The 13496-nt window shown below is 38.3% G+C and overlaps 1 protein-coding gene across 1 annotated transcript in view; it reads right to left on the minus strand.

Annotated features, from left to right (window-relative positions):
• Positions 1-13496, minus strand: part of LOC100764329 (attractin-like protein 1) — a 542646-nt gene that overhangs the window by 328160 nt on the left and 200990 nt on the right. The window contains 1 exon segment of the mRNA XM_027406896.2: positions 11966-12044. Coding sequence (XP_027262697.1) covers positions 11966-12044 — 79 coding nt within the window.

Raw genomic sequence — 13496 nt, forward strand, 5'->3', positions numbered from 1 at the left:
TCGTGACCAACAGAAGCTGAAAATGCTGCAAGCAGAGTGGTGTTTGGCACTTGAAATCTTTAGTCATACAAAAAGCTAGTGCACGCTTTAATAAGGGAACATTCTGCCTTTGATTGAAAGACTATGAGTTAGCATCCCCATTTTCAGTTCATAAAGTTCACTTTCCACATTTAATTTCTGATATTAAAAAAAGATGAGGCCAATTAGAATGTATGCTGTTCCCTGTGAACTTCAATACTTATAAAAAATAAGAAAAACTTACACTACTCCTTTTCTTCGAGCTGAAATAACACATGTGACTAAGATTTAACAGTCTGCACAACGTGTGTGGGCTGCTTACAATGTATGACATAACCTCTGCCAGACCGGTTTCTACGCACCCACATTCATGAAAAGTTATTCACTGTTATCATTAACTGCCAGCTTCCAGTACAAAGTCACCTTCAATTGAAATCCACAAACATTTATCTTAAGAAAAATAAAAGGCAATTCTATGCACAATAATGAAGCATATTAAATATTGTAACAAATAGATAAAGGGTGATGGACTCACTTATCAATAGGGAAGACTATAAAGGCTTTATAGAGGTTATACAGAAAGGGATCATAGACAGTGGGATTGTTACTCGTTATGCATAAATCTCCTTGCCCGAAGTATCTGGGAAATGTATTTGATTTGAAACGAGGGAACCGTTATTAAAAATATTTCTTCTTTATTCATTAATGAGCAGGTTATCTGCTAATTGTAAGGCCTAAAAATTAAATCTGTTTTATGAAAATAAGGAAAATATGTTCAGGCACTGATCAAAGAGAACCCATTAATATGCAATTTTAATCAGGATAATTAAAATTTTTTGGATTAAAAATAGAAAACATCAACAGAAACAGTGCAGTGAAGTTAACCCTAATAACTCTGTCTTTGAATAGGTTGCTGGAATGGATGATATCACTAAATGACATCACCAGAAAATACATTTAATTAATATGAATTTTTCATGACAAATTTAGCTTCCACAAACACTCAATGGAAGATAAATTTTACTAGGAAAGCTTTAATTATTCTAATCTGCAGAAATTTTTTTTCATTTGGGACAATTATACCAGCATACTTTAGAGATTAATTGATGCACAGTAGTTCATACAGCATAGGGGAAAGCACAATCATGGTCTAGAAACCACCTAACACTAATTAGTGAAATACTGAAAATATTCTGTAATAATATAAAACACTAACCCTGTAGGTAATGAATACCATAATGCTCGCATTAAAGCAGATCCTAAGCTCAGTCAACACTAAAACTTGTTGAAATTTTTAGGTTTGCATCAATACAACAGAACCACTTTGTGTCTTAAGGGTGTCAGAGGTTCTACTAATTTTGCTATGACCAACTGGACAGACAGACACTTTCTGACTCTCCATCTGCAGAACTGGTTTTCAGTCCCCATAACCTGGAATGTAATTCGCCATTAACTGTAGCATTGCCTGGGTATTAATATGTCAGTGCCCAGAATTCTTAGGCAGTTTCCTGGATCTGTGCCTATGCCAAAGACAGAGTTCCTACTGCCACACAGCTCTAAATAGCAGGCTTCACGTCTCCTTAACACAATACATAAGACAGCACAACACCCAGACACCAAGTTATTTATAAATATGTTTATCTAAGAAAGACTGTATTGTTCATTTGTCTCAACTGATTTAAAAACCTAACAGAGTAATCTGGAGAGGTTATAACTGAACTCCCTCCCACACTCCATTCAGACTCCTCCAATAATCACCATAGTCTCAACTGCATCATTTAGCAGCACAACTGTCCTAAAATAATAAAGAACTTAATTATATTTTGCATTTCAAAGCACTTCTACATGGAAAACAATTTTATGCAACTTATATGAGTATTCTAAGATAAAAGAATAGCCAAAGGTTATATGTAAATGACTAATTATCTAAAGGAAGCAAAACAGATTTACTGCTTACTTTATGGCAGTGCTTCTGCCAGGCAAAATAGGATTCTGAAACTAATAATATAGTCCCCACTTTTGTGAGATGGATGTTTCACACTGATGATGTAATGGAAATCCTCCTTCTGGGAACGACAGAAATCTCTTATTTGGATTCAAAACTTTGAGCCTTATATGTTTTTAAAAGTCTAAGACAGCTTCAGCGGTGGACTATGCTTCAGTCCACTTATGGAGGAACTTAAAGACAGAAGTTAGCATTTCTACTAAAGTTAAAAAAAAAAAACTAGACCTGCTACTTTTTAATAATAACAGGGCATTTTAAGAAAAAAATGCACTAATAGAAACATTTGAGAGAGGACAGTAATTAATTATGAAGATGGTAAAAGGTTTTCAAATGATATGAGGACTAAGTTTTCAATTGCACATACTTTGCAAATCTTGACCACTGTAAACTTAATTTTGATATTCTGGTCATTTGAGCTATTAGCAACTAAAGAGTCAGTGATACAAAGTCATTAGAAGTCATTAGAAGCAATTTAGGCAAAACAGTAAATTCTACTTCTAAAGTCCCAGAGCCGAAATCCAATGCTTGAGAGGCATAAGTTAATACTTTTCTTTAACAAAATAAGATAAAAGTCAATAAATAAGTAATACAATGACCTTATCACTATATCATCTTTCTATGCCAAGATATAGTGTACAAATACACACAACTCAAAAAAGATTATCATTATGTTAATTTAAAGCTGTAGGGTTTTAGCTTGGCCTCTAGTGTCCTAAATGGCTTATTGAAGTGCTGATTTTCCTGTACTACTGTTACAAATTTTAGTAAGACCCATAAAGTTTTGAAGAGCTACTTCAAAATAAGTGTGAGTTTAGAACAATGTATCTGAACCACACAGAAGGTTAGGATTTCTTAAGAAAGAGCTCAGCACTGAGTTTGCTGTTAGATCCTGTCACTTAGTAATGTCAGAAGGTGCAGATATAAAGTCGAAGCCACATGAGCTCAGCTCGGATGGCAATGACAATCAGGCTAGACTGAACAGGGGAAAGATCACATCCATTGGTTTTCTGATACCAAATGGGAGCCCTGGAAACATACATCCAAGTATCATCAAACAGACTGAGCAGTGTATTCATGTCTTTAGGAATATATATGTATATATACCTGCATGCATGGAGCAATTACTGAAACGGAGGTCATACATTTGAAAGAGAACAAGGAACATACATTTGTGAGTTTTTGGAGGAACAAAAGGGAAGGAGGAAATGATGCAATTATATTTTGATCTCAAAATATAAAATAACTAAGAAAATATGTACTATACTATACTTCACAACAGCAATAAATAATAGGAATAATGACAAGAAAAGGACAAATGTTTAATCTCATCAACACATGTGAATGTTATTTTAAGATGGTAAATAATTTAAAATTACAATAATTATTAGATTTTAAAGATTAAGAGATTAAAAACCTGCCAAATGAGTAAAATGGAATATGATGTCATTTATGGGGGGAAATGTAGAAGTAAGAATGTATGCTGACATGGCTTGTAAATGCATATAACAATGCTAAAAAAATACAGCTAGAGAATAAAACTGACCAGTTAGCTGCATGGAGAAAATGAAGGGCCTGGACAAGAATATTATTTTGAATTCTGAAGCTAAAAGATATGATACCTGTTATAATTTATGTGAAAACTGGAAAGAGGTGCAAAGTGTTAAATTTATGTTAGCTCATCTGCTAGTCAAATAAAGATTCTCCAAGAAATAACAAACCGTCCATCACTGGAATGATGCTCTGTGTTGAAGGCGAAATGCCTGTGTTTGCTTCTGATAAAAAGAAAAATTGCTTCTAAACAGTCTCTCCTATTACTAGAATAAAACTTCATGATACCAATTTGTGAAAGAAATGGGAAACTATGTCTATAAAAGGAGCTCTAAGGGGGGAAGGTCGTTCTCATCCCCTGCTCTCTGAATAAGCAGAAACTGTTCACCTCGGACTTGGCTGTGGAATACACTCCAGCTCGGAGTGCTGCCCATGGGCAAAGGTGGAGCTAAAACTCAGTAGTGTGTTTCCTACTTAAAATAATTAACATGCAATAGTTTGATTTTCAAAACAAGAATTGTGAGAGAAGCTAATACTATGTTCAATCGATACACTGTAAAGAATGTGTAGCATAAATATAATTAAAGGACAATTCATGGCATTAAATGACAAGCAGTTAAATCAAATTATAAGCACCTCAAAGAACCTGAAAAGAAATGAACAGCACCACAGCAGGCATCTTCCAGATAAAGGCAGCGTGCACTTGGGGCTGTGACACCTGGAGATGAGGGTGTGCTCCACGGGAGACAGGAAATCGACCACAGGGGTTTCCTTTGTGATCACAGCCTTTGGAACCACTGCTTGTGACTAAGTTTGTGCATAGTGCCACAATCAATCAGAGTATTACATCTCCACGTCACAAATCAGGCAACTGCGTTACTGTGAATGAAGCACTATAGAATTTGATATTACAAATTTATTCTACATTAAATATGAAATAAGGAACGAAGAAAGGTTTATCCTGGCATGAAATTAACTTATTCCTGGGCCATTCATAATCAGTCTAGCTAAAATCATCATACTAGAAGCACTGTCCTTTAACGTTAGACCCGGATGGATAGACTCAGAACAGTCATATTTAGCTTACGAAATGAAGCACCCATGAATTTGAAAGAGAACAAGGAAGGACATACAGGATGGACTGGAGGGAGAAATGCAATTACACTACAAACTCAAAAATTTATATATATATATATATATATATATCATACACACACACCACACACACAGACACACCATGCACACACAGACACACACACATGCACACAGTCAAAATAACAAAATATTTTTAAAACTTTAAGAAAAGTACTGTTGGGAAAAGATACAGAAAAAGAAAACAGTTTGAGATGTGCAGGAGTTTCCACTCATGACAGTGACATATAATTCAATGCCTATTACTCTTTATATTACGTAAAGACAATAAACACAGCTAATACTTAGTGAAGTCTGTCACATTTAAAGGGGAAGTACCAGATAAACACTTGGCATATATTAATTCTATAGCATTATACTTTAAATGCTGGCCCTAACTATGCTTGATGCTTTTTAGCATATTTTAATCTCCCTCAACTAGGATGCTTTACAACTAATGAAATTACATAACAACTGCTGGTAAGATGGTGTAGGCGTCACTTCATCCATGAACGTAAACAATATGGTCCTGGTCAGTGCCATGTGAAATAAAACCTTTCAACTATTCAATAATGATTAATGAAAACATAGGTTATTACATTTACAATTTCAGAAGAACATTAAGAAATTTAATGTTAATGTGCTTCTAGTTTCTCTGTATAAATATGGATTTTATACAATTACATCACTCTTTAAATAACCCAATGAAAGGCCTTTCACTAAATATAGAATAAACATTCTTGGTGAGGGAGCTAAGCAAGCATTGCTCTTTCTTCCCAAGTGTTGATCATGTCTCCCCATTACAGAACCCACAGTATGTCTGTCCCACTACAAGCGGATGCTTAGGGTACATTATAAGTGGTCAGTTATGAATCAAACCTGATGTCATTTGGGTTATCTTTGGAATTCTTTACATAGTTCATTGAGCTGGGATTCTGGAATCTGACAGAGTTAATTCTGAATTATAGCTTTTCCGGTTACTATACGGCAGCAGTCACCTCCAGACTCCATGAGTAGAAAAAGGGGACCCTGCATCGCTTAGGGCAAGGATTAGATACTATTACTGGCAAAAAGCCTAAGCCTAAACTTCTAAGTTCTTTGGTGGCTCTAGCTTAGGTGTTTTATGTCACTGGTGGTGCCCATCTCCAGGCACCTACTGCCATCCCCATAAGCATAAGTTACCAGAACCAGCATGCCAGCATCCCAGGCAAAGAAAGTTTTAAGAGACTAAGATTTGGATTTTCTGAATAGACTTGGAAGTTGCTGGAAGAAAGAATAGCGTGTTTCATATTAACACATCTGTTCCTTATTCTGTTTACAGTACAGACCAGCTCAAAGCAAGAAGGTAGAAAGTACTTCAAGAATCTTTTTAAATATGAAATCATCTCAGATACACAAGTACTCCATTAGTATCTTTGAATGAGTTTACTTTGAAGAACTAGGCAGTTATATATATGGAGAATATATTATTTAAAATCTAATTACTGGATTAAAGAATTTTTCTTCAAAGTGGAAGGGTAATATACATAGTTCACAGGTTGTATTTGCTGCCTAGGCATACCTCTCTCATTTTAAGAGCAAATCACAACATTCACTAGAGTATTGTATTTTTTCTCTTACTCTAAGCCCAGATTTTAGAGAGACAGTCTCTTTTCTCTGCTCCAGAGTGAACATCTGCATCAAAGCTGGGGCTGACAAACCAGCAAACAAAGCCTGGGCACCAAGAAGTGACCAATCTCCACAAAAGGGCATAGAGCCCACTCAAGAGCGGGGAATCCATGCCTGAGACTGCAAAGCCAGCTGAGAACTTGACCTGGAGACGTCAGAGACACTAGAAGAGAATCTACTGCTACCATTTTCCTAAATTAACATAGCCACCAACTGTATTCTGAATATTTTCCTTACATCCACAGGAAGTGTAACATTGAGTCCCCATCACAGTTCTTTATGCAGAAGACAGGGGCTACTACAGAGATCCACGATGGTCAAAGTTTAAGGAAATAACTTTGGGGTGCTCAGCCCAAATCCAGGTATTTAAAGCATATGGCCTACACTTACAGCTCAGGAAAATCGGGGAGTGGGGGTGGTTAAGAGCCAGTGGACAGGGATGACTGCTGCAAGGTAGTTTCTTCTACACATGACAGCGTGCCTTTCTCTCAACAACATGGCTGTTTGCACAAAACCACTCTAGGAGACAGGACAAAGTGGATGGGAAAAAGTTCCTCCAAGCCACACCCCTCAAAGAAGGGCTCTACGTAGTCAATGGCTGCTGAAGAGGGAAGAGTTATCTACAAGCAAAGGCCCATGAAAGGGTTCCAATCCTAAGTGATAAGTCTTAAGCAAGTATACATACAGGGAACACTAACTGAATTCAGTAGGGCGCACGCGCATGCGTGCGTGCGTGCGTGCGTGCGTGCGTGCGTGCGTGCGTGCGTGCGTGCATGCGTGTGTGTGTGTGTGTGTGTGTGTGTGTGTGTGTGTGTGTGTAACACATTAGGACTGGAGAGGAGACAGAGAGGGTGGAAATGATTTAAATATAGTATATTCATTTATGAAACTCTCAATCAAAATTAGTGTTTTTAAATTTTAGATAAACAATAAAAATTTGGGGGGATAAAGACTTAAGTATGTATATCCAATACATTTGTGTGTAGATACTTGAATGAATGTATAAAATGTAAGGTTTTATGGTTAACCACATAGTATTTTTTCAGCGAAAGTCACTATCATTGGCCATTTCTTAATCTACCTAAATATTTGGGCCTAAACAATGACAATGCCCAATATTTTTAAAAACTATAATTTGAGGAAATATTTTTCATATTTTATATTTTATTTAAAACCATTGAAAATGTTAGCATATTAATTGTACATACATTTATCCAACACTTCACATTCCTAACTCAATTCAATTACTAATCTCATTTCCAAAAAGTTTTTCAAAGATCATACCTCACTTCCAGGGATAAAACAATAATCCAGGAGCTCCCTAAGGACTGTGTGTTTATATTTAATGAACTGAATGTGGTTTAAACATGGCAATTTTTCTCAAAAATTTAGTCTATGACCTTTTTGTTGTTATTAATATTTATCAATCAGTATGAAATACAGCAAGAAAAACAGTTAAACTCAAAGCTCACAGAACTTACACATAACTTTCAGTTGATCATTTTCAATTAAAAGCACAGGATAATGACAAAAATTCCAAATCTAGATCTTACGCTGTGGGACTCTAAAATAAATGATGTCTTATGTCAAGCACATTATCTTACTTATTTTTTATCTTACTTATTTTTTTGAGGGGGGGTGCTCAAGACAGGGTTTCTCTGTGGCTTTGGAGGCTGTCCTGGAACTAGCTCTTGTAGACCAGGCTGGTCTCGAACTCAAGAGAACCACCTGCCTCTGCCTCCCGAGTGCTGGGATTAAAGGCCTGTGCCACTACTGCCCAGCTATTTTAGTTATTTTTAATCACAAGAGGAGCACAATATTCTAGAAAGGTCTTGTTAAATAGTATGATTAAATTGTATGTTAATATTTTTTGAAAATTTGAAGGACTGGAAATTTAACAGAATTTATGAAGGAAGAATGATGCCACAAGCAATGAACTCAGTGTTAGAGACTCATGGGCAATGTGGGCTTGAATGAAAACATGGCTCCCCTTGCTGATGGATGCGGATTTTGCTGTTAGACTTTCACCAAGACATACTATGGACTAAATCACTCAAGACAAGTAAAAATAAATTTTACTTCTTTTAATTATTAATATAGTCAAAGTATTTTGTTAGTCAAGTATGATTATGAGAAGACATGAGAACATCTTGATTTGTCTATGCATGATAAGAATGAGAATTTCCAACTCAGGGCTGGATGGCCAGTGGCTAAGTTATTCTTCGTGGACCTGGGTTCAATGCTCAGAATCCACATGGCAGCTCAACTATCTGAAACCTCAGTTCCAAAGTATCAGACACCCTCTTCAGGACTGTAGACACCAGGCATTCATGTGGCACCAGAAATGCATACATGCTTAAAAAAAAAAAAGCACAAACTCCCATATTCAAATGATGAGACGAGCACTTGTCAATCAAGCCATGCTTTAGCACACATCCTGTGTAAACAAATAATTTTGTAATATAAATGACTAGTAAAACTAGAATGTATCCTTGAAGTTAATGTTTTCAATACCTGTGTAAAAAAGAGCAATCAGTGATAAAGCATTAGCCTTCCAGTGTGTTAATTCCCACTAGCCAATATCCACTGATTGTTTCCATTCATTAGCATTGTCCAAAAATGTCTTCAAATTACGTGGAGGGTAAGTTACTATAGAAGCCAAGTTGAGGAGGCAATATCAAAGTTGAAGTATTTAAATATCTTTAAGAGCCCTTGAATTTGTTTGTGTCTTATTTATTAGAAGTAATAACCATAGGTATCTGTTATTAAAATTATAAAAAGTATAGTCAAGTTTAAGAGAAACCACGGTGTAAGAGAATAATAGGCAATATGCTTTGTGGTAAACCCAACACATGAATTTTCAAGCACAACTTTGTAAAACAATCACAAAAACTATAAGGAAAAATATCTTTGCAGATAAATTAACATTCTGTCCATCATAGAATTTGAGCAATAATTAGTAGTAGTTGGGAGATGTCATTCTGTAAATATGCCTCTCTTATGTATCCGCCTGCCTCGGCCTCCTGAGTGCTGGAATTAAAGGCATGCTTTAATTCCCACCACCCCCAGGCTGCAAAGCTCTTTATAGTGATAAGGAAATTCAACAGAGCACCCACTCATGGTCAGATACAAGGAACATTAGAGGGACTAGAGGGACTGTGCATCTCTGCACGGCGCTGCAGTAGGGGGATTGTGCACCTCTGTACAGCGCTGCAGTAGGGGGACTGTGCACCTCTGCACGGCGCTGCAGTAGGGGACTGTGCACCTCTGCACGGTGCTGCAGTAGGGGACTGTGCATCTCTACATGGCGCTGCAGTAGGGGGATTGTGCACCTCTGCATGACGCTGCAGTATGGGGACTGTACACCTCTGCACAGAGCTGCAGTAGGGGACTGTGCACCTCTGCACGGCGCTGCAGTAGGGGACTGTGCACTTCTGCATGGCGCTGCAGTAGGGGACTGTGCAACTCTGCATGACGCTGCAGTAGGGGACTGTGTACCTCTGCATGGTGCTGCAGTATGGGGACTGTGCACCTCTGCATGGCGCTGCAGTATGGGGACTGTGCACCTCTGCATGGTGCTGCAGTATGGGGACTGTGCACCTCTGCATGGCGCTGCAGTATGGGGACTGTGCACCTCTGCATGGCGCTGCAGTACGGGGACTGTGCACCTCTGCATGGTGCTGCAGTAGGGGGACTGTGCATCTCTGCACAGAGCTGCAGTAGGGGACTGTGCACCTCTGCATGGCGCTGCAGTAGGGGACTGTGCAACTCTGCATGACGCTGCAGTAGGGGACTGTGTACCTCTGCATGGTGCTGCAGTATGGGGACTGTGCACCTCTGCATGGCGCTGCAGTATGGGGACTGTGCACCTCTGCATGGTGCTGCAGTATGGGGACTGTGCACCTCTGCATGGCGCTGCAGTATGGGGACTGTGCACCTCTGCATGGCGCTGCAGTACGGGGACTGTGCACCTCTGCATGGTGCTGCAGTAGGGGGACTGTGCATCTCTGCACAGAGCTGCAGTAGGGGACTGTGCACCTCTGCACGGCGCTGCAGTAGGGGACTGTGCACCTCTGCATGGTACTGCAGTATGGGGACTGTGCATCTCTGCATGGTGCTGCAGTATGGGGACTGTGCACCTCTGCATGGTGCTGCAGTAGGGAGACTGTGCATCTCTGCATGGCACTGCAGTAGGGACTGTGCACCTCTGCATGGTGCTGCAGTAGCAAAGCTGTACTTTGCGCACTCTGAGAGCAGGTATCTAAACACTGCTCCAGAATACAGAAGGACAGACGCCACTACTGGCCCACTTTTTTCCTAGTGGTTAGGAAAATACATTGTTACCAGTTCTATCCCATTACCAGTGCCCTTCCCATTGTCGCCCACCATCATGATTTATGGCTGTACTCTGTCAAACACCATCTGCCAGGACCAGAGATGTTAGAATCAACACAGAATTCCACATGTGTCTATTTATTAAGCTCCTTTCACCAAGATTTCTCTCCTCAGGGAAGTCCATTAAGTCAATTCTCAGTGATGCTGGACTGGCCATATATTGCATCACAATGAACATAGGACTAAGATCAGCAGTAACGCAGAGAGGGGAAAATGTCAAGTACTGTAAAAGGCACTGAGTTTTGAAAATATAGGAGACATAAATGAGTCATATAATTCATTCTATAACTTCAAGGATTCTAGATTGTTTCAATTAGCTTTAAATATTTTCTTATATTGTGGAATTGTATAGGCACTTAAAAATGCTGGGGAATGTAAACAAATAATTTACCAACAATGCTAATATTAGAATAATATTAAAAGAACATGATTGATCGGTAAATAGACACGAAGAATTTTTAGAACATCATGACTAATTCTGACACAGGAGTGCATCAAACTGACCGTTTCTTTAGACAAAACTGGGCAATCAGATGATTAAGAAATGGCAAATATCTGAATCACTCTCCCCCATAGAAACCTTTCTATAGGAATAGATACCTCCCGGAAGAAAACAAATAGATAAATGTACTTAGAACTGTCTTAACTTTAGAAACACTGTTGTAAAACAATATTCCTATACCATAACTAAATGTCAAAAGAAAGATATTACTGATTACTTAACAAAATTAATATCAGTATTCATTATGAATTCTAATATTGTCAAAAAAAAACCTGCACCTAACCCATAGATAGATAGATAGATAGATAGATAGATAGATAGATAGATAATGTCTTGAAAATATTGTGGTTATCAACTCTGAATTTTTTAGTTAGCTTTTGTTTGGTGATTTTGTTTTGTTTATGTTTTGAGACAGGATTTCTCTGTGAAGCTCTGGATGTCCTTGAACTCTCTCTGTAGACCAGACTGGCCTTGAACACAGAGACCCATCTGACTCTGTCTCTCGAGTGCTGGGATTAAAGGCGTGCGCCATCATCACCACCACCCCACACAACTGTGAAGCTTTAAAGATAGAAAACTATGCAATTTTAATGTGTAAAACTGATTTGATAAATCTGTACTTGAAAGAGCATATGCATGGTTTCCAGGAATCCACAACTGCTCACACCCTCACAGAGATTAGATAATGTGACTGTTACCTCTCTCCGTCGAGAAGCCCAGCAAGTCTGTTTGATTTTCCAAACCACAGCAGCCACCAGCAGCAAGGATAAAAAACAACTAGAAAATAAAGCACAGATAAGTGTGTTCAAAATACACTTGAAATATGCAATAAAAGAAAATAACATAAAGTAAATTAAAGCATAGAGAACTTGTCATGATAAATATTTCAAAGGAATTTCATCATAATCAATGCACTTGTTTCTTTGTGAACTATTTTCTTCCTGATTTGTGTACCAATAAAATCACTCAGGATAATAATGATTAATACCTATATAATGGACAACATTTTAGAGGACACACCGTTTCAACTGGGCTTTGGCTGCTGCAATTTAACTGAGTGTTCTTTAATCTATCAACAAACTCATTTCTCATTGATGATAATGGGAACTGTTGATTCTTTGAAATCTCCTATGTAATTTTGTTTTCTTTCATCCTTTTTGACCAATTTGTAAGATCAACAAATGCTGATGACACTCTAGATTCCTTCATAAATGATGGATACCCCTTAAAATTCAGTTTAAAGGGCTTCCAAGATGGCTCTGCTGGTTAAGGTGCTGATTGATGGCCCTGACGACCTGAGTTTGATATCTAGAACCCTCATGACAGAAGAGGAAAACCAACTCTTGAGAGTTGTCCCCTGGTGTCCCATGTGACTATGGCATACAGGTATACCCTCCCACAAAATAAAGTTGAATAAGTGGATACTTTTAAAAACTAATATATGTTTAAGGAATGCACTTCTCTTTTTCTCAAAAACAGATTTCTGGTCTGGGCATATAGCTGAGTGAGAAGATATTTTCCCTAATTAGTGTATGACCCCGTGCTCAACTACAACACTGGCACAGGCAGAGGGGGTTTTCAGGAGACAAACACGGGAGATTAATTTTGCAAATCTGCATCTTTAGCACTGCCAAAATTACAGCATCTTATCATTAAAATGGATTTAAGAGATTATTTAGTTCAAAATCCTGCCTAGAAAAGAAATCCCTGGTAAACTGTGAGTGTGACTAAGTCTGCAATTTACTTAATTAAACAGTCACCTGGGAAACTGCTAACTCGAAAGTCAATGCTTCCCACTCTTAGTTAACTGAAACTATGGAAATATACTCATCTTGATCACTTAACACCAGTTCTGTTCCGAGTAATTCTGAATCAGTGTGCTAAATCTGAAACTTCTTATGCATCTGAAAAAGCCTCCCTGGCACTCTCTGGCTGAGCAATTCCTAACCAGGTGTTTTAGCCTCAAGGAGACATTTTGAAGTACCTAGGGGCATCTTTATTGCCACCATTTGATTGGCAATATAGGATGTTGCTTAACCGATTAAAATATACAACACACACATGCACATATGCACACACACACACACACATGCACATATGCACACACACACACATGCACATATGCACACACACACACACACACACACGCACACATGCACATATGCACACACACACACACAACACACACACCACATATGCACACACACACACAGAGAGAGAGAGGGAGAG

The sequence above is a fragment of the Cricetulus griseus genome, chromosome 3 (assembly GCF_003668045.3).
Source record: "Cricetulus griseus strain 17A/GY chromosome 3, alternate assembly CriGri-PICRH-1.0, whole genome shotgun sequence".
NCBI classification, from domain to species: Eukaryota; Metazoa; Chordata; class Mammalia; order Rodentia; family Cricetidae; genus Cricetulus; species Cricetulus griseus.